Source organism: Procambarus clarkii, chromosome 22 (assembly GCF_040958095.1).
Source record: "Procambarus clarkii isolate CNS0578487 chromosome 22, FALCON_Pclarkii_2.0, whole genome shotgun sequence".
NCBI lineage: Eukaryota > Metazoa > Arthropoda > Malacostraca > Decapoda > Cambaridae > Procambarus > Procambarus clarkii.
Window position 1 is genome coordinate 4866735 of NC_091171.1, and position 25183 is coordinate 4891917.

Sequence of the window (25183 nt, forward strand, 5' to 3'; positions counted from 1 at the left end):
CCCCAGCCACCTGGCATGCACCCCCCCCAGCCACCTGGCGTACACCTTCCCCAGCCACCTGGCGTACACCTTCCCCAGCCACCTGGCGTGCACCTCCCCCCCAGCCACCTGGCGTACACCTCACCCAGCCACCTGGCGTGCACCCCCCCCCCGCCACCTGGCGTGAACCTCCCCCAGCCACCTGGCGTGCACCTCCCCAGCCACCTGGCGTACACCTCCCACAGCCACCTGGCGTAAACCTCCCACAGCCACCTGGCGTACACCTCCCCCAGCCACCTGGCGTACACCTCCCCCAGCCACCTGACGTACACCTTCCCCAGCCACCTGGCATGCACCTCCCCCCAGCCACCTGGCATGCACCTCCCCCCAGCCACCTGGCGTACACCTTCCCCAGCCACCTGGCATGCACCCCCCCCCAGCCACCTGGCGTACACCTTCCCCAGCCACCTGGCGTACACCTTCCCCAGCCACCTGGCGTGCACCCCCCCCCCCCCAGCCACCTGGCGTACACCTCCCCCAGCCACCTGGCGTGCACCCCCCCCAGCCACCTGGCGTGAACCTCCCTCAGCCACCTGGCGTGCACCCCCCCAGCCACCTGGCGTACACCTCCCCCAGCCACCTGGCGTACACGTCCCTCCCATCACTGGGTGTCTTAAAGCTCTTCATTACTGCCTAGCTCCTAACTATTCCTTCTTTATTTCCTCCGGCACTGATACTTATATAACGGGTTTGTTCCCATTTGCCATAGTATCTTTCATATTGTTAACAATATACCACATTCCTGCCCCAAGATACCAAATCCTTAACATATTTACCTGTCTCTGGGATGGTGTTCTGTACACGTTCCTCACCGGGGAATCACTTCCAACCAAAATTTGGTTATTTTCTGTTTTTACCGTTGTTCCTCGCCTGTCTGGTCCCACCTCCTCCAACCCGGACCCTGTCAGTCCTGGATCATATCGGATATTTATTTATATACAAGAAGGTACATTGGGGGTTAAGAGAGTACGTAGTAATGAGGATGATTTTACATTCTTGTAAAGCCACTAGCGGGCATAGTGTTTCTGGCATGACTCAAGATGGAGCTGACTCATGTCAGACGAGACTCATCTTGGACACGAGACTCATCCACACTCTCTGCTGCCACTTAACAAGGTAATATATTCCTGCTCTAATTATTGTATATTAAAGACACATCTCCCTTAGGAAAAAATATGCAATTTTTTTATATTTTAATGACTAAATTATTCAGATGATGCAACCCAGACAAGGTAATAACGAGGTGGAAGTCAGAGGAAGACAACGTACACAACCACTAAGCCAAATTCAAGAATTTAAGCTTTTATTTAATAAATGCAAATACAACACAGCAAGTCATGATACAAATTACAGCTACAAATATTTGAAGCAATTTGGTTACAGAATGTATCCTGTAGACCCAAGTTACCTTTTATCCGTCTGTGGCATAACCCACACTCCTTGGAGCACCACTATATTCCAAGCCGTCACCTGTATTCCTTCTTTAAATATTGAATTTTCGTTAGAAAATGGTCTATATATGTCACAATTTGTATACTTGTAACATACACGCAAATATATACATGCCCCCACGCACTGAGACGCATTGTGTAGTGCTCCTACCTCATGCTTGGCCTGGTCTGTAGGGTAGGGTAGGGTAGGGTAGGGTAGGGTAGGTTATCTTGATATGATTTCGGGGCTTAGCGTCCCCGCGGCCCGGTCCTCAACCAGGTCTCCTTTTTGTTACACTCCCCCAGGAAGCAGCCCGTGTCTAACTCCCAGGTACCTATTTACTGTTAGCTGAACAGAGCATCAGGTTGAGAGAAACTCTGCCCCATTTGTTTTCACCTCCACTGGGGATCGAACCCGGATCCTCAGGACTACGAGTCCCTAGCGCTGCCCACTCAGGTGTCAAGCCCTCAGGCCCCTGAGGATAGGGTAGGGAAGGTAGGATTGTTGTAAGGGCCAATACGACTTGCAGGAAGGGAGGAAGGGCAAGGTTTGGGATGAGTGATCTTTGCTAGAAAGAGGAGGAGGAGGGGGGGGGTGTAGGAGAGGTGTGTGGGAGACGGAGTTGGAGTGGGAGAGGGAGAGAAGAGCAAGAGGTGGGGAGAAGTGGGGGGGGGGGGGGAGTTAGGAAGGATGGGGAAGGGATAGTATAGGATGGGGAGGAGGAGGAGGGAGAGAGGTGGTCGACCCGCAGACCTCTTATATAACAGCCAATTTCCATCGGGACGCCTCATTACCTGAGCAGCCGTTGCTTTATAAGTCCCTCTCATGCAACTCCCTCCATCATGCAACTCCCTCCATCACCTTCAACCCGCCGCCTCCTCCCCCCCCCCCATACCACACCACCTCTTCAATCCTCCCCATAACCAAGCCGTCCACAAAATAAATAATATATGCTCCCCCAAGTCATAAATTACTTTAGAACTCTATCAACCAACCGGGGTTCGAAGGTGCATTAGGGCTCACCCCCTGGCGTGCACACTACTATAACCACTTAACCAGCGATTGCCCAGGAAGTGCAGGTTCAAATCCTGGTTGGGTCATAGGAGCTTGTAAGTGATTCACAGTTAGGGATCATTCAAGCTTTCTTTCACATTTGCCAGGCTCAGCGCGGGTCAAGTGTGCACCAAAATGTGATGCAACTGTGTGTCCAAACTGCACCATGAGAGTTGCTGTTCATTGGTCAGTCATGGAGTTAATGAGCTCCAGGGCTTAACAATCCTTATTGATAATCGCTGGTCAAGTGGTTATGGTAATGTGTGCACCAATGGGATGAGCCCCTGAGAATGCTGGTTCAAACCCTGGTCTCATCAAAGAGTTAAGTGAGTTATGGCTACGGAATCATTCAAATTTACACACACACACACACACACACACACACACACACACACACACACACACACACACACACAGGGGTCTCGCGGCTGATTCTCGGCGAAGGCGCAAACAAATGGGCAGAATTTCTTTTACACTTATGCCCATGTTCACCTAGCAGTAAATAGGTACCTGGGAGTTAAACAGCTGCTACGGGCTGCTTCCTCGAGGTGTGTACTCACCTATTTGTGCTTGGGGGGGTTGAGCTCTGGCTCTTTGGTCCCGCATCTCAACTGTCAATCAACAGGTGTACAGGTTCCTGAGCCTACTGGGCTCTATCATATCTACATTTGAAACTGTGTATGGAGTCAGCCTCCACCACATCACTTCCTAATACATTCCACCTGTTAACTACTCTGACACTGAAAAAGTTCTTTCTAACGTCTCTGTGGCCTATTTGGGTACTCAGTTTCCACCTGTGTCCCCTTGTTCGCATACCACCCGTGTTAAACAGTTTATCTTTATCTATCCTGTCGATTCCTCTTTTAATTTTGTACGTAGTGATCATGTCCTCTCCTCCTATCTCCTATCTTCCAGCGACGTTAGGTGCATTTCACACAGCCTTTCCTCATAACTCATGCCTCTTAGTTCTGGGACTAGCCTAGTGGCATACCTCTGAACTTTTTCCAGCTTAGTCCTCTGCTTGACAAGGTACGGGCTCCATGCTGGGACAGAATGTGTGTGTCTATATTCACCTAGTTGTATTCACCTAGTTGTGCTCTTTCGGCCCGCCTCTTAACTGTTACTAACTACTACTAATTCCCCCCCCCCATCACACACACACACCCACCCAGGAATACACACCAAATGAATTCCCTGATGACCCCTGGGCATCAGGGGTCTGGTAGCTGAGTGGACAGAGCGCGGGGCTTGTCAGCCTGTGGCCCGGGTTCGATTCTTGGACTAGGCAGAGACAAGTGGGCAGAGTTTCTTTCATCCTGATTCTCCTGTTCTCTAGCAGTAAACAGGTACCTGGGAGTTAGACAGCTGTTACGGGCTGCTTCTTGGGTGTGTGTGTGGAGGTGGGGGGGGGGGTAAGTTAGTAGTTATTAACAGTTGATTGATTGAAGGTTGAGAGGCGGCACCAAAGAACCAGAGCTCAACCCCTGCAAGCACAACTAGGTATATATATAATATATATATATATATATATATATATATATATATATATATATATATAATATATATATATATATATATAATATATATATATATATATAATATATATATATATATATATATATATATATATATATATTATATATATATATATATATATATATATATATATATATATATATATATATATATATATTTCATTGAATATGACCGCATATTCTGTATTTATTATTTTCTGGATTAGGGCTTCTATTCCTCTATTTACTTAGCATCAGGGCTTAATTGAAATAGGAGTTCTCCAAAACTCATTTTCGTACTTTTAAGGTGAAGAAAAGAAGTGATTTACTATAGAGTGTATTACACTTATTTATACACATTTTTGGTGTGTATAAGTAAGTGTAATACACTCTATAGTAAATCACTTCTTTTCTTCACCTTAAAAGTACGAAAATGAGTTTTGGAGAACTCCTATTTCAATTAAGCCCTGATGCTAAGAAAATAGTTAGAGGGATAGAAGCCCTAAACCAGAAAATAATAAATGCAGAATATGCGGTCATATTCAATGAAACATGTTTGAAAGAAAACCTGCTGCCAGTATACACCAATATATATATATATATATATATATATATATATATATATATAAACATCCCTTAACATGGGATGTTAAGGGATCCTGTACTTCAGTTGCAGAGTGCTTCTGGCAGTATGGGTTCGAGTCACTTCTGGAATGTGAGTTTTCAGTTATATATATATATATATATATATATATATATATATATATATATATATATATATATATATATATATATATATATATATATATATTATATATATATATATGTCTCATTGAATATGACCGCATATTCTGTATTTACTATCTTCTGATTTAGGGCTTCTATCCCTCTAACTATTTTCTTAGCATCAGGGCTTAATTGAAAGAGGAGTTCTCCAAAACTCATTTTCGTAATTTCAAGGTGAAGAAAAGAAGTGAATTACTATAGAATGTATTACACTTATTTATACAATTTGCACAAAGAAAAGAGTCAAGATTAAATAATACAATGGAAGTAAAACAAATGGAATAAATAATATAAAGAGATTGTAAAGCAGCTTAATATACCAGTTTTTGATAAAATATCTGAAGACCTTAGAGACAATAATTACGAAGTTTGTATTTGATTACCAAAATATGATTAGGAGAAGACTTTGCCATAACAAACACAGTATTAACAATAATAATAATGTGAGTAATGTTAATAATAACGATAAGATTGATGGTATTGTTAATAACGCTTTTGTTTGTATTAACAACACCAACAATAGTGGTGGTAGTGAAGGTAGTATAATGGGAGTAAAGGCAGCAATGTTAACGCTGATAATTATAATATAAAGAAGAACAATGGTGAGAGTTCTCCCAGTGATAAAAGCAGACTTAAAGAACTGAATGCTAAGCTTGCAGTTAAGATCAATTAAGATCTTGCCAGAGATCAATGATATTTCCAAGAGAAACAGAGTTCTGTGCAACTTACAGGAGCAAGCCCGTGAGCTCCTGCCTGTATAGAGGTTACCTCCCTGGGTGGATGACTCGTGCAGGATTATCATCAACCAGATGACAACGACAAAGTCCAACCACAAAAAATGATGCGAAAGTATCTTGAAAAAATTTATAATTTCAAATTTATCAAATTAGATCAAAACTACTCTGATGGGTCGTCTAATCTTACCAGTGGCAGAGCTGGTGCAGCATACACTGTAATTAGGAATAATGCATTTCAAAACGTAAATGAAGAAAAAGCACGTATTGAGACTATGCCTCTTCAACACATGCACAGCTAACTGCCATTGTTATGGCGTTAAGATTCCTTGAAAGAAATATCAACGGTGCAGTGATCTGCACTGGTACAAAAGCAGCGCTACAAAGCCTTGGTAAAAACAGGACAGAAAACCTTAAGATAGTTACTGAGATCAAGAGAGCTGTGAGAGTACTAACCACCCATGGAAGAGTCGTCAAGTTTCTGTGGATCCCCTCCCATGTTGGAATATGTGGGAATGAACGAGCAGATGTGCTGGCTGCTGAAGGCGCTGAAGGAGACCATATTGAATACTTCATACCCAAGACTCTACTACAAATTAGAGGTATTGTCAGGCAACATCACCGTGACAAGGTAACTGAGGAAAGGAGGATAGAAGCACAAACCACTGAACCTGTAAGATGGTACAACATGGTTGTAGCTGGCAATCCCAATCACTATGGACGACGAGGAGGAATACATGAACACAACTAACAGTGTTGTTGAAGACTGTTAACGACAGTCGAGGTACAGTTTTGTGTGTGACGTCATTGCCTCAAGAGCCAAATGCCAATACGTAAAATTATCAACCGTTATTTTGTTTATATAAAAGCTCAATGAACTCTTAGGCACAAAAGTACAATCATCTCCCGTTTTCACTAATCTACATATATTAATTTTTATTAACTGCTCTACAGTATTCTCCATTCGATAGGAGTGTGAATGATATAAACCGTTGTGTGGTGTTTTGACCAATGAAACTCGTCGTCATACAGCACTATCCATACGTAGTCTCCGTGGCGTAGTGGTAAGACACTCGCCTGGCGTTCCGCGAGCGCTTTGTCATGGGTTCGTATCCTGGCCTGGGAGGATTTACTGGGCACAGTTCCTAAACTGTAGCCTCTGTTTAACTCAACAGTAAAATGGGTACCTGGTTGTAAAAACGATTCTTCGCGGGGTCGTATCCCAGGGAACATAGGAATAAGGACTTGCCCGAAACGCTGCGCGTGCTGGTGGCTGGACAAGAATGTAACAACTCTTGTATATATAATAATAATAATATATAATATCTTTGTTCCGCACAATTCCCAGTGGGGGGGGGGGGGCGGGGGGGGTGATTATGTTAATTAAATTAGGATTATCTAGTGCTCTAATTTAATTTCTGTGATTTAATTCCATTTATTTACATCGTTAAACAACTTGATTATATAAACTTTTAGTAAATTTATAAAGAGTTTAGGTGTCGAGGAGATCCGTAGCCCTGACAAGGGTTGAGTAACATCACTCGCAGACCTGTGAGTGGCTGGTGTAAAGTGATGGGCTCACCATAGCCAGTGCTACTTGAAACTATTTGTTCCAAGTAACGAATCTTAAACAACATGGGGCATTTAGGGGCCTCATAGCCTGGTGGATAGCGCGCAGGACTCGTAATTCTGTGGCGCGGGTTCGATTCCCGCACGAGGCGGAAACAAATGGGCAAAGTTTCTTTCACCCTGAATGCCCCTGTTACCTAGCAGTAAATAGGTACCTGGGTGTTAGTCAGCTGTCACGGGCTGCTTCCTGGGGGTGGAAGGCCTGGTCGAAGACCGGGCCGCGGGGACACTAAAGCCCCGAAATCATCTCAAGATAACCTCAAGATAACATGGTGTAAAGTACGCTGCCTCTCCTTGTTGTTGCAACCTCCTCACTCTAAATTACTTGCTATCTTGACCCAATTTATGAAATCAGAAGTTAATGATTCACATTGAGCAAGGAAGAACTCTGAAGTAGTCGACAAGTTCTTTCTCTAGTTGATTGACCAGACCACACACTAGAAGGTGAAGGGACGACGACGTTTCGGTCCGTCCTGGACCATTCTCAAGTTGATTCTGCCACCTCTTGCTCTAGTTGAGTGCGATGTTGCGCTCACTACCACAGCCTCAACTGTAGTGTGCTGGCCAGGAACAGTAGCTAGCACTATGTTATTATTAACACAGATGTTAATAATAAGAGACGGAGACCTAAGGCTGTCCACAACTAGCCTTCCGGTTCTCTTCAGCAACAATAGCCATTTGTTACGGTTAATTTGTCGTGTAACCAGTGTCAGTTGTCACCTTCTTGGCCAAACAGCTCGGCCAAGATGGCCGGCCCTCCTACACTCTCTCACTCCAGTCAGTGTCAGGGTTGATAGTTATTAAAGTGTCAGTTGGGTTATAAATGGCAGTTATTTATGGCATCAAACTGACACGAATAATTTTTGTAAGTTGATAAAATGGTGTCCATTGTCCTCACTCTGATTTAATAACCAGACTTCATACAAAACAATTATAGGTTTTCAGTTGATTGGAGATGGAGGCAGGAAGCTCAGTTGACTGAGGTGAGGCAGGAAGCTCAGTTGACTGAGGTGAGGCAGGAAGCTCAGTTGACTGAGGTGAGGCAGGAAACTCTCGCGCCATCTATCTACCTATTTAACTATCCATCTATGAATCATGTACCTACTCATCTTTCTATCCATCCAACTATCTTTCCATCTATCTATCTATACGTCTACCCATCCATCTACCTACCCATCCACCCATCTGCTCACCCGTTTATCCATCTTTCTATTGTCTATCTGTCTCTCTCATACAAAATATAATTCTCATATGAGTGGGTGGTGGATAATGAGGGAAACACAATGGTGTGAAGTACTAATAAAAGTAATAGTTACTCTTCACTCTGGTAAAGAGTCGTGGCATGAGAAACCTTTGGGTGCGGATCGTCTGGTTTATGGGAGTACGGGCAAATTATGTTACAAAAGATTTACTTAAAGTATTTTTTTATTATTATTATTTTCTACCACAGACGTGGCCACACATTTACAATGCTAACCAGCATATATATATTTTCTTCTGTCCTCCATGGACAAGGTTAGAGATGTGTTAAACATATAGTTCAAGGGTTTATTGAACACTCAACCACAGAAGGTGATTCGGTGCTTTTAAAATGCTAAGCTAACCTACATACGTAAATACATAGATACACAGATTTACGAATGCCCTACATAAAGTGTTTGATGTGTCTTTTACATTAATGTGCATTTATAAAGGTGAAATGTAATTCTGATCAGCTTCCACATATACCTTATACACGCATACATATACATACACACACATACGTTCATATACATATATACATACATATATATACACACACATGCATTCACATACATTTGTCTCTTTTACTCTGACAGGGTGAGATAGCTCATAGAGAAACTAGTGTGCAATTAAGCACCTAATTACTGAAGGTGATTAAGATGCTTTTACAAGCTTAGGTTATATAGTTACATCACATACATACATTGTATAATTGATACATTACATGGTCAGTCTTGGATACAAGTCCAATATATCATCAAGTGTTCCAGTACTCATATAGTAATTACAGAGTTCAGCATACCTTAGCCCAGGAAGGCGAAAGTCAGTCAATATGGGACATTCTACAATATAATGTTCAAGAGAGTGCATGTTTCTCTTTCACAAAGTTGACACATTGCTCTTTATCCGTGAGAGGGAGGGGGGGGGGGAGTAATGGCTTCATCTGTTACACCATGCCAGGCTAACTTATCTCTGGTGGTGGTCACGGTTCAGGCTCCGTCATCCCGTGTCCAATTGCCGTCACGTTTAGTTATGATGGGTGGTCAGGGTGGTCTGTGGGGGCAGTGGTGGTCTGTGGGGACAGTGGTGGTGTGTGGGGACAGTGGTGGTCTGTGGGGACAGTGGTGGTGTGTGGGGACAGTGGTGGTGTGTGGGGACAGTGGTGGTGTGTGTGGGGACAGTGGTGGTGTGTGGGGACAGTGGTGGTCTGTGTGGGGACAGTGGTGGTCTGTGTGGGGACAGTGGTGGTGTGTGTGGGGACAGTGGTGGTGTGTGTGGACAGTGGTGGTGTGTGGGGACAGTGGTGGTCTGTGGGGACAGTGGTGGTGTGTGGGGACAGTGGTGGTGTGTGTGGGGACAATGGTGGTCTGTGGGGACAGTGGTGGTGTGTGGGGACAGTGGTGGTGTGTGGGGACAGTGGTGGTGTGTGTGGGGACAGTGGTGGTGTGTGGGGAGACAGTGGTGGTGTGTGGGGACAGTGGTGGTGTGTGGGGAGACAGTGGTGGTGTGTGGGGACAGTGGTGGTGTGTGGGGACAGTGGTGGTGTGTGGGGAGACAGTGGTGGTGTGTGGGGAGACAGTGGTGGTGTGTGGGGACAGTGGTGGTGTGTGTGGGGACAGTGGTGGTGTGTGGGGACAGTGGTGGTGTGTGGGGACAGTGGTGGTGTGTGTGGGGACAGTGGTGGTGTGTGGGGACAGTGGTGGTGTGTGGGGACAGTGGTGGTGTGTGGGGACAGTGGTGGTGTGTGGGGACAGTGGTGGTCTGTGTGGGGACAGTGGTGGTCTGTGGGGACAGTGGTGGTCTGTGTGGGGACAGTGGTGGTCTGTGGGGACAGTGGTGGTCTGTGTGGGGACAGTGGTGGTCTGTGTGGGGACAGTGGTGGTCTGCGGGGACAGTGGTGGTGTGTGTGGGGACAGTGGTGGTCTGTGTGGGGACAGTGGTGGTCTGTGTGGGGACAGTGGTGGTGTGTGTGGGGACAGTGGTGGTCTGTGTGGGGACAGTGCTGGTCTGTGTGGACAGTGGTGGTCTGTGTGGGGACAGTGGTGGTCTGTGTGGGGACAGTGGTGGTGTGTGGGGACAGTGGTGGTGTGTGTGGGGACAGTGGTGGTGTGTGTGGGGACAGTGGTGGTGTGTGGGGACAGTGGTGGTGTGTGGGGACAGTGGTGGTGTGTGTGGGGACAGTGGTGGTCTGTGGGGACAGTGGTGGTCTGTGGGGACAGTGGTGGTCTGTGTGGGAACAGTGGTGGTCTGTGTGGGGACAGTGGTGGTCTGTGTGGGGACAGTGGTGGTCTGTGGGGACAGTGGTGGTCTGTGGGGACAGTGCTGGTCTGTGTGGGGACAGTGGTGGTCTGTGTGGGGACAGTGGTGGTCTGTGTGGGGACAGTGGTGGTCTGCGGGGACAGTGGTGGTGTGTGTGGGGACAGTGGTGGTCTGTGTGGGGACAGTGGTGGTGTGTGGGGACAGTGGTGGTCTGTGTGGACAGTGGTGGTGTGTGTGGGGACAGTGGTGGTCTGTGTGGGGACAGTGGTGGTCTGTGTGGACAGTGGTGGTGTGTGGGGACAGTGGTGGTCTGTGTGGGGACAGTGCTGGTCTGTGTGGACAGTGGTGGTGTGTGGGGACAGTGGTGGTCTGTGTGGGGACAGTGCTGGTCTGTGTGGACAGTGGTGGTGTGTGGGGACAGTGGTGGTCTGTGTGGGGACAGTGCTGGTCTGTGTGGACAGTGGTGGTGTGTGGGGACAGTGGTGGTCTGTGTGGACAGTGGTGGTGTGTGGGGACAGTGGTGGTCTGTGTGGGGACAGTGCTGGTCTGTGTGGACAGTGGTGGTGTGTGGGGACAGTGGTGGTGTGTGTGGGGACAGTGGTGGTCTGTGTGGGGACAGTGGTGGTGTGTGGGGACAGTGGTGGTCTGTGGGGACAGTGGTGGTGTGTAGGGACAGTGGTGGTCTGTGTGGGGACAGTGCTGGTCTGTGTGGACAGTGGTGGTGTGTGGGGACAGTGGTGGTCTGTGGGGACAGTGGTGGTCTGTGGGGACAGTGGTGGTGTGTGTGGGGACAGTGGTGGTCTGTGTGGGGACAGTGGTGGTCTGCGGGGACAGTGGTGGTGTGTGTGGGGACAGTGGTGGTGTGTGTGGGGACAGTGGTGGTGTGTGTGGGGACAGTGGTGGTGTGTGGGGACAGTGGTGGTCTGTGTGGGGACAGTGGTGGTCTGCGGGGACAGTGGTGGTGTGTGTGGGGACAGTGGTGGTCTGTGGGGACAGTGGTGGTCTGTGTGGGGACAGTGGTGGTCTGTGGGGACAGTGGTGGTCTGTGGGGACAGTGGTGGTCTGTGTGGGGACAGTGGTGGTCTGTGTGGGGACAGTGGTGGTCTGTGTGGGGACAGTGGTGGTCTGTGTGTGGACAGTGGTGGTCTGTGGGGACAGTGGTGGTGTGTGGGGACAGTGGTGGTGTGTGGGGACAGTGGTGGTCTGTGTGGGGACAGTGGTGGTCTGTGTGGGGACAGTGGTGGTCTGTGGGGACAGTGGTGGTCTGTGGGGACAGTGGTGGTGTGTGGGGACAGTGGTGGTGTGTGGGGACAGTGGTGGTGTGTGGGGACAGTGGTGGTCTGTGGGGACAGTGGTGGTCTGTGTGGGGACAGTGGTGGTCTGTGGGGACAGTGGTGGTCTGTGTGGGGACAGTGGTGGTGTGTGTGGGGACAGTGGTGGTGTGTGGGGACAGTGGTGGTGTGTGTGGGGACAGTGGTGGTGTGTGTGGGGACAGTGGTGGTGTGTGGGGACAGTGGTGGTGTGTGGGGACAGTGGTGGTGTGTGTGGGGACAGTGGTGGTCTGTGGGGACAGTGGTGGTCTGTGGGGACAGTGTTGGTGTGTGGGGACAGTGGTGGTGTGTGTGGGGACAGTGGTGGTGTGTGGGGACAGTGGTGGTGTGTGGGGACAGTGGTGGTCTGTGGGGACAGTGGTGGTCTGTGGGGACAGTGGTGGTGTGTGGGGACAGTGGTGGTGTGTGTGGGGACAGTGCTGGTCTGTGGGGACAGTGGTGGTCTGTGGGGACAGTGGTGGTCTGTGGGGACAGTGGTGGTCTGTGGGGACAGTGGTGGTCTGTGGGGACAGTGGTGGTCTGTGTGGGGACAGTGGTGGTCTGTGTGGGGACAGTGGTGGTCTGTGGGGACAGTGGTGGTGTGTGTGGGGACAGTGGTGGTCTGTGGGGACAGTGGTGGTCTGTGGGGACAGTGGTGGTCTGTGGGGACAGTGGTGGTCTGTGTGGGGACAGTGGTGGTGTGTGTAGGGACAGTGGTGGTGTGTGGGGACAGTGGTGGTCTGCGGGGACAGTGGTGGTGTGTGGGGACAGTGGTGGTGTGTGTGGGGACAGTGGTGGTGTGTGGGGACAGTGGTGGTGTGTGTGGGGACAGTGGTGGTGTGTGGGGACAGTGGTGGTGTGTGTGGGGACAGTGGTGGTCTGTGGGGACAGTGGTGGTGTGTGGGGACAGTGGTGGTGTGTGGGGACAGTGGTGGTCTGTGGGGACAGTGCTGGTCTGTGGGGACAGAACAGTGACGGTGCGGAACAATATAAACGGTGACACAGTGAAACAATATTGCTTCGTCTTGTTTCCATTTTACGTTTAAAAAGTCAAATAATTAAATAGAAAACGTATATATTATGTTTTCATTTTAAATGAAATTAAAAATTAATGTAAACTTTTATGTTCAGATTTTATAAACGAAACAACATTTATGTACTTATTTAAACCTCTATATTTCTTATGTTAGGATTTGGAAGGCAAAATAATATATTTTAAATACTGAACATATAATGATTTGGTCCATGTTAAGGGGGGTCTTTTTTAGTGTGCTCGCCCCCCCCCCTCATCCATAACTTTAGAACCTGGCCACGCCACTGTATGGCAACTTTGTCATCATTAAGCTGGACATGGCAACTTTATCATCATCACACTGGACATGGCAACTTTATCATCATCAAGCTGGACATGGCAACTTTATCATCATCAAGCTGGACATGGCAACTTTATCATCATCAAGCTGGACATGGCAACTTTATCATCATCAAGCTGGACATGGCACCTTTATCATAATCACGCTGGACATGGCAACTTTATCATAATCACGCTGGACATGGCAACTTTATCATCATCACGCTGGACATGGCAACTTTGTCATCATCCTGCTGGGCATGGCAACTTTATCATCATCACAGTGGACATGGCAACTTTATCATCATCAAGCTGGACATGGCAACTTTATCATCATCAAGCTGGACATGGCAACTTTATCATCATCAAGCTGGACATGGCAACTTTATCATCATCAAGCTGGACATGGCAACTTTATCATCATCAAGCTGGACATGGCAACTTTATCATCATCAAGTTGGACATGGCAACAATATCATCATGAAGCGAGACATGGCAACACAGTTAACCTGATGATTTCTCATAATCTGGGCCAAGAAGCCAACTGGGGGAAATTTTACCCACTATATCTATATTATTATCTAAGAAATGTATTATTTTTACATTATATGTAAATCAATATCAAGATCATCTCAGAATCACTACAGATTCATTATACATCTGGATCCTCCATGACAGTGCCACCTATGATCACGTAGGGCCATAGGGAACTTGGTGTCTACGTGACTGTGCATGATTTCTAAAGAATCTAGAACCTTCGAGAAGAATATCTTAATTAAAAACGATTGGAACATCAATCGATTTCCGGTAGAGGAATAAATCAATTCCTTTTGTCGGAAAATCCGACACCATTTAATATATCATACAGACAGATAATAGCTGTATTGTATAAACAAGTTAACCCATAGAAAACGTAACTTGTAGTGGAATTACCGTCTAAAGAAAATGGGATATCATCACCACATACTATTATAATCACCACCTATTATGGTGGGAATTATTCTTAAATACATTAGTCTTTGGACTTCACCATCAGAAAAACATCTCATATAAATTAACTTAATTATCAGTATTAAAGTAGAGTAAATGTGACCCTTCTATCACTTATTAACATCTGGACAATGTAAGCTAGGCGTCAGGAGGAAGGAGGGGCAGCCATTGTTGTTGTGTCACCTCCGAGACGTGTGGAGCAAATTCGGCTCCTATCATATCTGGACAATGTCGGCCAGTAGCGTCAATAGTATGGAGTGTTAGACATTGCCATTGTTTATACTAGACCAGAGGCACACGGGAGCAAATACGGCTCCTGTTAATTTTACTTGGACGTAGTGTTATGGAAACCAAAGGTGTACCATCTTCAACACGCTGTCAACAAATCAAGTTAAGTGTTCTTTCCGAAACCCATTATCTATCATTAGTGGCCATTAATGTCATTGGGTAGGGTGATTCCGTTAGATCACGAAATCGCCTCATACTAAAGGTAATTAAGCCAGGTCTTCATTGTTCCATGTACAGTATTTTCTCAGACATACTTGTCATATATAGGTATCTGGCTTTACAGCTAGCGCCCTTTTGACAGGTCAAGACGAGGAAGCAAGATTTTGTGCACCAGTTACTGGGTGATGGAAGCTACCTCAAAGAGGATAATTTGGTGTCTACACCCTAGTTATACCTGGTGGACTAACCTGCTGTACTATAAGATAAGGAACCTTTTCAATGTATGTAGTCTATTACTGTAGTTTGATTGGCTGCATATATATTTAATTAATATAAACCCCCCCTAATGTGTAGAGGATCGATTTGTGAGATTATGAGATTATTGCAGAAATACAGTCCACTTATCATTATACAAATTGCTATCGAAGTATATAAATTAACGTAAATATAAATTCATATAAATTAAATAAATATAAATCTCACACGTCGGTTCCCACACCTTTATAATTATCAATAGTACTAGCGAGTACTATTTATAATCTTTAAATCTTATATCGAATTATATTATAATCACATCTCAATCATATGTTTAGACAGTAAAACTAATCAATCAATATTCATTGAAGGCTTCCGTGCTCAGGGAGCATACAGAGTGACAACGTGCGGGGCATTGCGAACTTTATTCAGCTTAGGATAACTTATTCAGTTATCTTTATCACCAGTAATTACTCTCTAGAACAGGGGGAGTACCTGGACAATATATCTACAAGGAAAATTCCTAATACATTAGCTAAATAAGAGTGGAGAAGACCGAGTAACGCAGCCTCCATCTCCAACAATCAACTTGATCTCATCCTACTGCAAACGCAATTAAGGACAATCAATTAGCAACGCTACCAGAGCATTATACAGCAAAGCTGTGATATAAAATATAGTGCCTGGACTCGTCAAGAGAGTTATCCAGTCTGGCAGACTTGTCAGACGGCACTCGGCATTCACACACAAGTATATTGAGTTATTTTAAGAGTGTTAATTGGCCAATTGCATGCTTGATATATACAATAAGTCTGTTTGTCGTTACAGGGTGAGCCAATGCCTCATATTTCAGTAAGTTTATTAATATATTAATAACCGAATCTCTTCTCGGTGACCTGACACTTGTGAGGTAGACATAACCTCATGAGTGTCACTTGTCTGAGAAGAGATCCAGTCAAGCTGATTGGATCTTCATATAAATTGAAAATATATCTATATATATAATTGATCATATATATTGAGTTAACGATAGCTTACTTAGTTATCATATAAGTTTATCCTATTGAATATAATCGCTTGTACTTAGTTAATAGTGCTTAGACCACATATAAGGTAATTTGATTGTAAATTAATAAACATCGTACTTCTACAATATAAATTGTTGTGTTTATAGTATAAGAATATTGGTTGTTATAGTTATGGTACTAGGCTGGAATGTTTACATGTTTAGAGTCCTGATTTAAACAGAACCAGTGTTACCTCTGTTCTTTTTCCTGTTACTATCCCCTCTACTACACCTTGCCTTGCACACCTTTTGTCTTGCTCCTCACCTCTCTCTCTCTCTCTCTCTCTCTCTCTCTCTCTCTCTCTCTCTCTCTCTCTCTCACTCTCTCTTGCCTATTTATTGACGTCATCCCCTTCCCTCATCACAATCAATTTGAGAATGGTCCAGGACGGACCGAAACGTCGTCGTCCCTTCATTTTCTAGTGTGTGGTCTGGTCAACAGAACCAGTGTTCAGTTATAGAACTGAATTATTAAATCTTATCCTTGTATTAACAACACAAGTTAATGTGAGATACTTGTCTACAGGTGGATTGTGGATCTTCAATCATCTTCTCCATTCACCCTTAGGACCCCACCTGACCCTTACAGTCCACAGTCTGTCATTAGGAAAAGAGGAGCTAGGATTTACGACCCTAGAAACTTTAGTTGCATTAATTTTGCATAGAGTAATTTTTAATTTAGTACAGTACAAGTTCCTAGTAGTTCTCCTCTCACAGTAATCCTAACAAGGTTTTCCCACACCAACTAGGCCTACTTTACAGAGGCCAACAAGTGATCTTTCCCAGGATGACAAACCCACAATAGTTACTCAAGTCCTGAGTATTCTTTTACTGATCGGTGAACAGAGGGATCAGGTGGAAATATATTTTGTCCAATCGCTTATGTCCTGCAGCAGGAATCGAACTCAGGACCAGCTCACCCGTACCTATGAAGTGCCAAGGGGTCTAGGTTGAGGTAGTTTTCACAACTCTGTCATTACCAATACTCATTAGCCCCCCCCCCCCAAAAAAAAGCAGGACAAAAATAGACTTTCAGTTCCAGTTAAGACTCTGAAATCTGACAATGACGAAAATTTGATATTTTCATTTCAAATTTAAGAAATTTGAAATTGTATGTACTTTTCATGCATGGAGAGTACACAGTATGATCTTATAAGCATTAAATATATTAAAGAAAATCAAACTATAAATTCACAAATTCCGTCCATATTTCTCGAATAAAAAAGAAAGAAATAAACATTATGAGACCGCTGGCTACTCTTTCTCACTGACCCACAGACCGCTGGCCACACTTACACCGACCCCACCTCCCAGCAACAGCAACAACAGCAACAACAGCAGCGACAACAGCAACAACAGCAGCGACAACAGCAACAACAGCAGCGACAACAGCAACAACAGCAGCGACAACAGCAACAGCAGCGACCGCAGCAACAACAGCAGCTTCAGGAGCAACAGTAACAGCAGCGAAAGCAACAGCAACAGCAGCGAAAGCAACAGCAACAGCAGCGAAAGCAACAGCAACAGCAGCGAAAGCAACAGCAACAGCAGCGAAAGCAACAGCAGCAACCCCCCCCCCCCTTCCCCCCGGGGCGGGGATCACATCCTACCGTTTCTGGCGATAAGATCGAAATAACTTTATCTGGCAAGACAATCACAGACGAATTCTATTGGCTGCCAATTTTTATTGTTGCCGCCCGAGTATATTGATGTGTGGCGGGCACGCAGCCCCAACTGCTGGCCCGCACCGTGTCCCCATCTGATGTGTGGCGGGCACGCAGCCCCAACTGCTGGCCCGCACCGTGTCCCCATCTGATGTGTGGCGGGCACGCAGCCCCAACTGCTGGCCCGCACCGTGTCCCCATCTGATGTGTGGCGGGCACGCAGCCCCAACTGCTGGCCCGCACCGTGTCCCCATCTGTGTGGCGGGCACGCAGCCCCAACTGCTGGCCCGCACCGTGTCCCCATCTGTGTGGCGGGCACGCAGCCCCAACTGCTGGCCCGCACCGTGTCCCCATCTGTGTGGCGGGCACGCAGCCCCAACTGCTGGCCCGCACCGTGTCCCCATCTGTAACGTGGCTATTGTAGACGTCAAGCACACGTATCATCAGCCGTGACCAGTGATGGATGGGCAGGATTCGCCATACGCCGACGCCTGCACGACACCATTCTAAGGGCGCCATCTGCCGCCTCGGAGAGCCTCCAGTGCCAGCGGTGGCACTCCAAGCCTCCCGAAGGAGGCTTGGAGTGCCTCCCGACTAACACAAAGCCACAACAGTCGACTAACTCCAAGGTACACATTAACTATTGGGTAAACACAGTCACCCAGAGTACAGAAACGTGCCCAAACGACTGCGTTAAAGTATAGGAGGACCTGGACACAATGAAAATATGGTCATCAAGAACATGCCGAGTTGTTGAGTCCTCCCCGCCACTTAGGGTGGACGGTAGACCGATGGTCTCACTTCATGCAGGTCGGAGTTCAATCCCCGATCATCCATCAATCCAGAGGGCTCCATCAACCACCAGGGCTCCATCAGCCAGGAGGGCTCCATCAACCACCAGGGCTCCATCAACCACCAGGGCTCCATCAACCACCAGGGCCCCATCAACCACCAGGGCTCCATCAACCACCAGGGCTCCATCAACCACCAGGGCTCCATCAACCACCAGGGCCCCATCAACCACCAGGGCTCCATCAACCACCAGGGCTCCATCAACCACCAGGGCTCCATCAACCACCAGGGCTCCATCAACCACCAGGGCTCCATCAACCACCAGGGCTCCATCAACCACCAGGGCTCCATCAACCACCAGGGCCCCATCAACCACCAGGGCTCCATCAACCACCAGGGCTCCATCAGCCAGGAGGGCTCCATCAACCACCAGGGCTACATCAACCAACAGGGCTCCATCAACCACCAGGGCCCCATCAACCACCAGGGCTCCATCAACCACCAGGGCTCCATCAACCACCAGGGCTCCATCAACCACCAGGGCTCCATCAACCACCAGGGCTCCATCAACCACCAGGGCTCCATCAACCACCAGGGCTCCATCAACCACCAGGGCCCCATCAACCACCAGGGCTCCATCAACCACCAGGGCTCCATCAACCACCAGGGCTCCATCAACCACCAGGGCTCCATCAACCACCAGGGCTCCATCAACCACCAGGGCTCCATCAACCACCAGGGCCCCATCAACCACCAGGGCTCCATCAACCACCAGGGCTCCATCAACCACCAGGGCTCCATCAACCACCAGGGCTCCATCAACCACCAGGGCTCCATCAACCACCAGGGCCCCATCAACCACCAGGGCTCCATCAACCACCAGGGCTCCATCAATCACCAGGGCTCCATCAACCACCAGGGCTCCATCAACCACCAGGGCTCCATCAACCACCAGGGCTCCATCAACCACCAGGGCTCCATCAACCACCAGGGCTCCATCAACCACCAGGGCTCCATCAACCACCAGGGCCCCATCAACCACCAGGGCTCCATCAACCACCAGGGCTCCATCAACCACCAGGGCTCCATCAGCCAGGAGGGCTCCATCAGCCAGGAGGGCTCCATCAACCACCAGGGCTCCATCAGCCAGGAGGGCTCCATCAACCACCAGGGCTCCATCAACCACCAGGGCTCCATCAACCACCAGGGCTCCATCAACCACCAGGGCCCCATCAACCACCAGGACTCCATCAAAAACCAGGGCTCCATCAACCACCAGGGCCCCATCAACCACCAAGGCTCCATCAACCACCAGGGCTCCATCAACCACCAGGGCTCCATCAACCACCAGGGCCCCATCAACCACCAGGGCTCCATCAACCACCAGGGCTCCATCAACCACCAGGGCTCCATCAACCACCAGGGCCCCATCAACCACCAGGGCTCCATCAACCACCGGGGCTCCACCAAACAACGCCAGCATGTGCGTGGTGAGGCGTGAGGTCGGGCCAGCCCTGCCTGCCCAACCTCACCATTAATAACTCACCAGGACATCCAACTCGAACCCCAACCCATCCTCTGGCTCCTGGTCCGTAGCGGGGAACCACCTAACCACTACCGATCCCCGCACCAGGCGTGAGTGACCGCCACAGCCGTCATCCCCCCGGCCGCTGCCATCCTCGCCGGCCGCTGCCATCAAAGGTCGCGGTGGTAGTGGTATATAGTGAAGGTATACAGTGGTATACAGTGAAGGCCGCCTCCACCCTCGTGGTGGTGGAGGCGGCCACCACCACAGTCCTCCTCCACGTTTCAGATAACATTATTCATAATGAGTCTGTGTGTCTGCCTACCTCAGAGGTGTCCATAGTGGGGGAGGGGATAGTTGTGTGGTGAGGGAGGATAGTTGTGTGGTGAGGGAGGATAGTTGTGTGGTGAGGGGGGGATAGGTGGGTGGTGATGGGGGATAGGTGGGTGGTGAGGGGAGATAGTTGTGTGGTGAGGGGGGATAGGTGTGTGGTGAGGGGGGATAGTTGGTTGACGAACAATGAAGACATTACCAGAGACATTACAATATCAGATACCACATACTCAGGTCACAAGCTCATTGAAGAGCAAACGACCATCAACACTCAGAATAGAGCTAAAACGTTGATAAAGCGAGAGGGGCTATTCAGTAAATTCAATTTTAATAATAAAAGGATAGACTGGGAGATAATAAACAGGAAATTTGAAAACATTCCACGGGAAACTGCTCTAAGTAATACAAGTCCTACAGAAGGAATAGAAAAACTGACTTCGGAAGCGTATCAAGTCTGTCTGAAACATGTTCCTTTGAGGAAAGCCAGAAAGAGATCCAACGTAGAAAGAGAACGCAGACGACACTATAAACGCAGGACAAAAATAACGGAACTGCTTATGCAGACACGAATTTCCCGTCAAAGTAGGAATAATTTAAATAGGGAGATTGAAGAAATCGAGCAGAAATTGAAACCCTCATATCAAATTGAAGAAAGGCAGTAAGAACAGAGAGCAATTCAGGAAATAAAGAAAAATCCAAAATACTTCTTCACATATGCGAAATCAAAAGCAAAAACCACTGCCAGTATTGGACCTATTCGTACAAGTGAAGGTTCATACACGGAGGATAACAAAGAAATTAGTGAAATCCTAAAAAAAGGAGTATGAGGACATGTTTAGCACTCCAATAAACAACATGAAAGTGGAAGATCCAGACAATTTCTTTATGCAGGATATCCAAACCCTGTAAATATAACTGCTATCAACACGAGCGCACTAGACTTCGAAAGAGAAATTGAAAACATGCCCATGCACTCAACCCCAGGTCCAGATTCATGGAATTCAATATTTATAAAGAAATGCAAAGTGCTGGTAGCACAGGCACTCAGTATAGTGTGGAGGAAGAGCTTGGACACGGGGGAGATACCAGATGCACTTAAAGTAGCTGACATAGCCCCTCTACACAAGGGAGGGAGCAAAGCATTGGCAAAGAATTATAGACCAGTTGCACTAACATCGCACATCATAAAAGTATTTGAGAGAGTGATTAGGAGTCAGGTCACCAATTTCATGGAGACCAATGACCTTCATAACCCAGGCCAACATGGATTTCGAGCGGGAAGATCGTGCCTCTCACAGCTACTTGAGCACTACGACAAAGTCACTGAGGCATTAGAAGAAAAACAGAATGCTGATGTGATATACACGGACTTTGCAAAGGCTTTCGATAAATGTGACCATGGCGTGATAGCACACAAAATGAAGTCAATGGGAATAACCGGTAAAGTAGGACGCTGGATACTCAGTTTTCTGTCAAACAGGACTCGGCGAGTAACGGTCAACCATATAAAATCTAGTCCGAGCGCAGTTAAAAGCTCTGTACCTCAGGGTACAATCCTTGCACCGCTGCTTTCCTTATTCTCATATCAGATATAGACAAAAATACAAGTCACAGCTTCGTATCATCCTGTGCAGATGACACAAAAATCAGCATGAAAATTACCTCGGCTGAGGACATTGAAAAACTTCAAGCTGATATTAATAAAGTTTTCGACTGGGCATCAGAAAATAACATGATGTTTAACAGTGATAAATTCCAGGTACTCAGGTACAGCAAAAATGAGGACCTTAAACATAATACAGGGTACAAAACACAATCAAATGTGCCCATAGTAGGAAAACAGCATGTAAAGGATTTGGGAATAATGATGTCTGACGACCTAACGTTTAGGGAGCATAACCAAGCAAATATTGCGACAGCCAGAAAAATTATAGGATGGATTACGAGAACTTTCAAATCCAGGGATCCCATCACAATGGTTGTACTCTTCAAGTCACTTGTGCTGTTTCGTCTCGAGTACTGCTCAGTACTCACTTCCCCCTTCAGAGCAGGAGAGATTGCTGAAATAGAGGGAATACAGAGAACATATACGGCAAGCATAGACGCAATAAAGCACCTAAATTATTGGGATCGTCTCAAAGCTCTCCAAATGTACTCACTAGAAAGGAGATGAGAGAGATATCAAATAATATACACCTGGAAGATACTGGAGGGCCAAGTACCAAATCTACACAGTAAAATAACAAAATACTGGAGTGAACGATATGGAAGAAAATGCAGAATAGAACCAGTGAAGAGCAAAGGTGCCATAGGCACAATCAGAGAACACTGTATAAACATCAGAGGTCCGCGGTTGTTCAACGTCCTCCCAGCGAGCATAAGAAATATTGCCGGAACAACCGTGGACATCTTCAAGAGGAAACTAGATTTATTCCTCCAAGGAGTGCCGGACCAACCGGGCTGTGGTGGGTATGTGGGCCTGCGGGCCGCTCCAAGCAACAGCCTGGTGGACCAAACTCTCACAAGTCAAGCCTGGCCTCGGGCCGGGCTTGGGGAGTAGAAGAACTCCCAGAACCCCATCAACCAGGTATCAACCAGGTGAGGGGATAGTTGGGTGGTGAGGGGATAGTTGGGTGGTGAGGGGATAGTTGGGTGGTGAGGGGATAGTTGGTCCAGTACTGTGGTGTTGACAGTGGTCCAGTACTGTGGTGACAGTGGTCCAGTACTGTGGTGGTGGCAATGGTCCAGTACTGTGGTGGTGACAGTGGTCCAGTACTGTGGTGGTGACAGTGGTCCAGTACTGTGGTGGTGGCAATGGTCCAGTACTGTGGTGGTGACAGTGGTCCAGTACTGTGGTGGTGGCAATGGTCCAGTACTGTGGTGTTGACAGTGGTCCAGTACTGTGGTGGTGACAGTGGTCCAGTACTGTGGTGGTGACAGTGGTCCAGTACTGTGGTGGTGACAATGGTCCAGTACTGTGGTGGTGACAGTGGTCCAGTACTGTGGTGGTGGCAATGGTCCAGTACTGTGGTGTTGACAGTGGTCCAGTACTGTGGTGACAGTGGTCCAGTACTGTGGTGGTGGCAATGGTCCAGTACTGTGATGGTGACAGTGGTCCAGTACTGTGGTGGTGACAATGGTCCAGTACTGTGGTGGTGACAGTGGTCCAGTACTGTGATGGTGACAGTGGTCCAGTACTGTGGTGTGACAATGGTCCAGTACTGTGGTGGTGACAGTGGTCCAGTACTGTGATGGTGACAGTGGTCCAGTACTGTGGTGGTGGCAATGGTCCAGTACTGTGATGGTGACAGTGGTCCAGTACTGTGGTGGTGACAATGGTCCAGTACTGTGGTGTTGACAGTGGTCCAGTACTGTGGTGTTGACAGTGGTCCAGTACTGTGGTGACAGTGGTCCAGTACTGTGGTGGTGGCAATGGTCCAGTACTGTGATGGTGACAGTGGTCCAGTACTGTGGTGGTGACAATGGTCCAGTACTGTGGTGGTGACAGTGGTCCAGTACTGTGGTGGTGGCAATGGTCCAGTACTGTGGTGTTGACAGTGGTCCAGTACTGTGGTGGTGACAGTGGTCCAGTACTGTGGCGGTGACAGTGGTCCAGTACTGTGGTGTTGACAGTGGTCCAGTACTGTGGTGTTGCTGACTCGTGTACGAGATCTTGCCCACCTAATTAATGTAAACAAAGCCACCATGAGTAAGGCACACTTTACACTAAAGCTATCCAAACAGGTGATGTAAACACACATATAGGCAACAGTTCACAAGGATCTGGGATTCCACCCTGGACCCAGAGAGTCCCTCACTCATATGTCGACCAAGTCGCCCCAAACTTGGTCCCCACCATCAACGTCCATTATCAAAGTCCCTATACTTAAGATAGCACACACATGTCGATCCAGCAAGATATCCCATGATGTAGAGAGGTGAAGCCTCACCCTCCCGGACTCCCGACCATAACCAAGAAGAATTATAATACAACAACAAATGTATATAACACGAAACACTCGCAGATCAGACACGCAGGTCCCAGATACCCGAATTAACGACCATTGATCCATGTTTCTAATCTTGTAAACGTCACGAGGCCAAACAAGCCGCCGAGCCCCGTGCTCTAATTCACAATTGTACTCACAAACGAATTAGTTTTTTGTGCGCCCTTGAGGCTGGGAGCGATGCTCCGATGTACTGTCAAAGTGTGTAGCAATTAATGCTGCTCTCAGCGGAGCTCTTGTTGATGGAGGTGGCGATCACTGGCTCAAGAGTTCTCTCACACGCACCCCGCTGCTCCTCACAACTACTCTTACTCTGCTCAAGAGTTCTCTCACACGCACCCCGCTGCTCCTCACAACTACTCTTACTCTGACCAAGAGTTCTCTCACACGCACCCCGCTGCTCCTCACAACTACTCTTACTCTGACCAAGAGTTCTCTCACACGCACCCCGCTGCACCTCACAACTACTCTTACTCTGCTCAAGAGTTCTCTCACACGCACCCCGCTGTTCCTCACAACTACTCTTACTCTGCTCAAGAGTTCTCTCTCACACTAACTACTCTCTTCTGCTTAGACTTTTTTTTCTCAGGTTCTCAAGAGCTCAGGTTATCTGGTACAAACTTTCTGGTAATCTGCATCTCTGGTTAATAATAGTAGTGTTGCTGGCAGCACTAAGTGTTGCTGGCAGCACTAAGTGTTGCGGGCAGCACTAAGTGTTGCGGGCAGCACTAAGTGTTGCGGACAGCACTAAGTGTT

General features: G+C 47.5%; 1 protein-coding gene across 1 annotated transcript; it reads left to right on the plus strand.

The window, feature by feature from the left end:
* Positions 1 to 13579: 13579 nt before the first annotated feature.
* Positions 13580 to 24983, plus strand: LOC138367624 (repetin-like). Its single transcript, XM_069329348.1, has 4 exons — positions 13580 to 13843; positions 17385 to 17488; positions 18581 to 20052; positions 24598 to 24983. The coding sequence occupies exons 1-4, from the start codon at positions 13580 to 13582 to the stop codon at positions 24981 to 24983; spliced, it is 2226 nt and encodes a 741-aa protein (XP_069185449.1).
* The last annotated feature ends 200 nt before the right edge of the window (positions 24984 to 25183 follow it).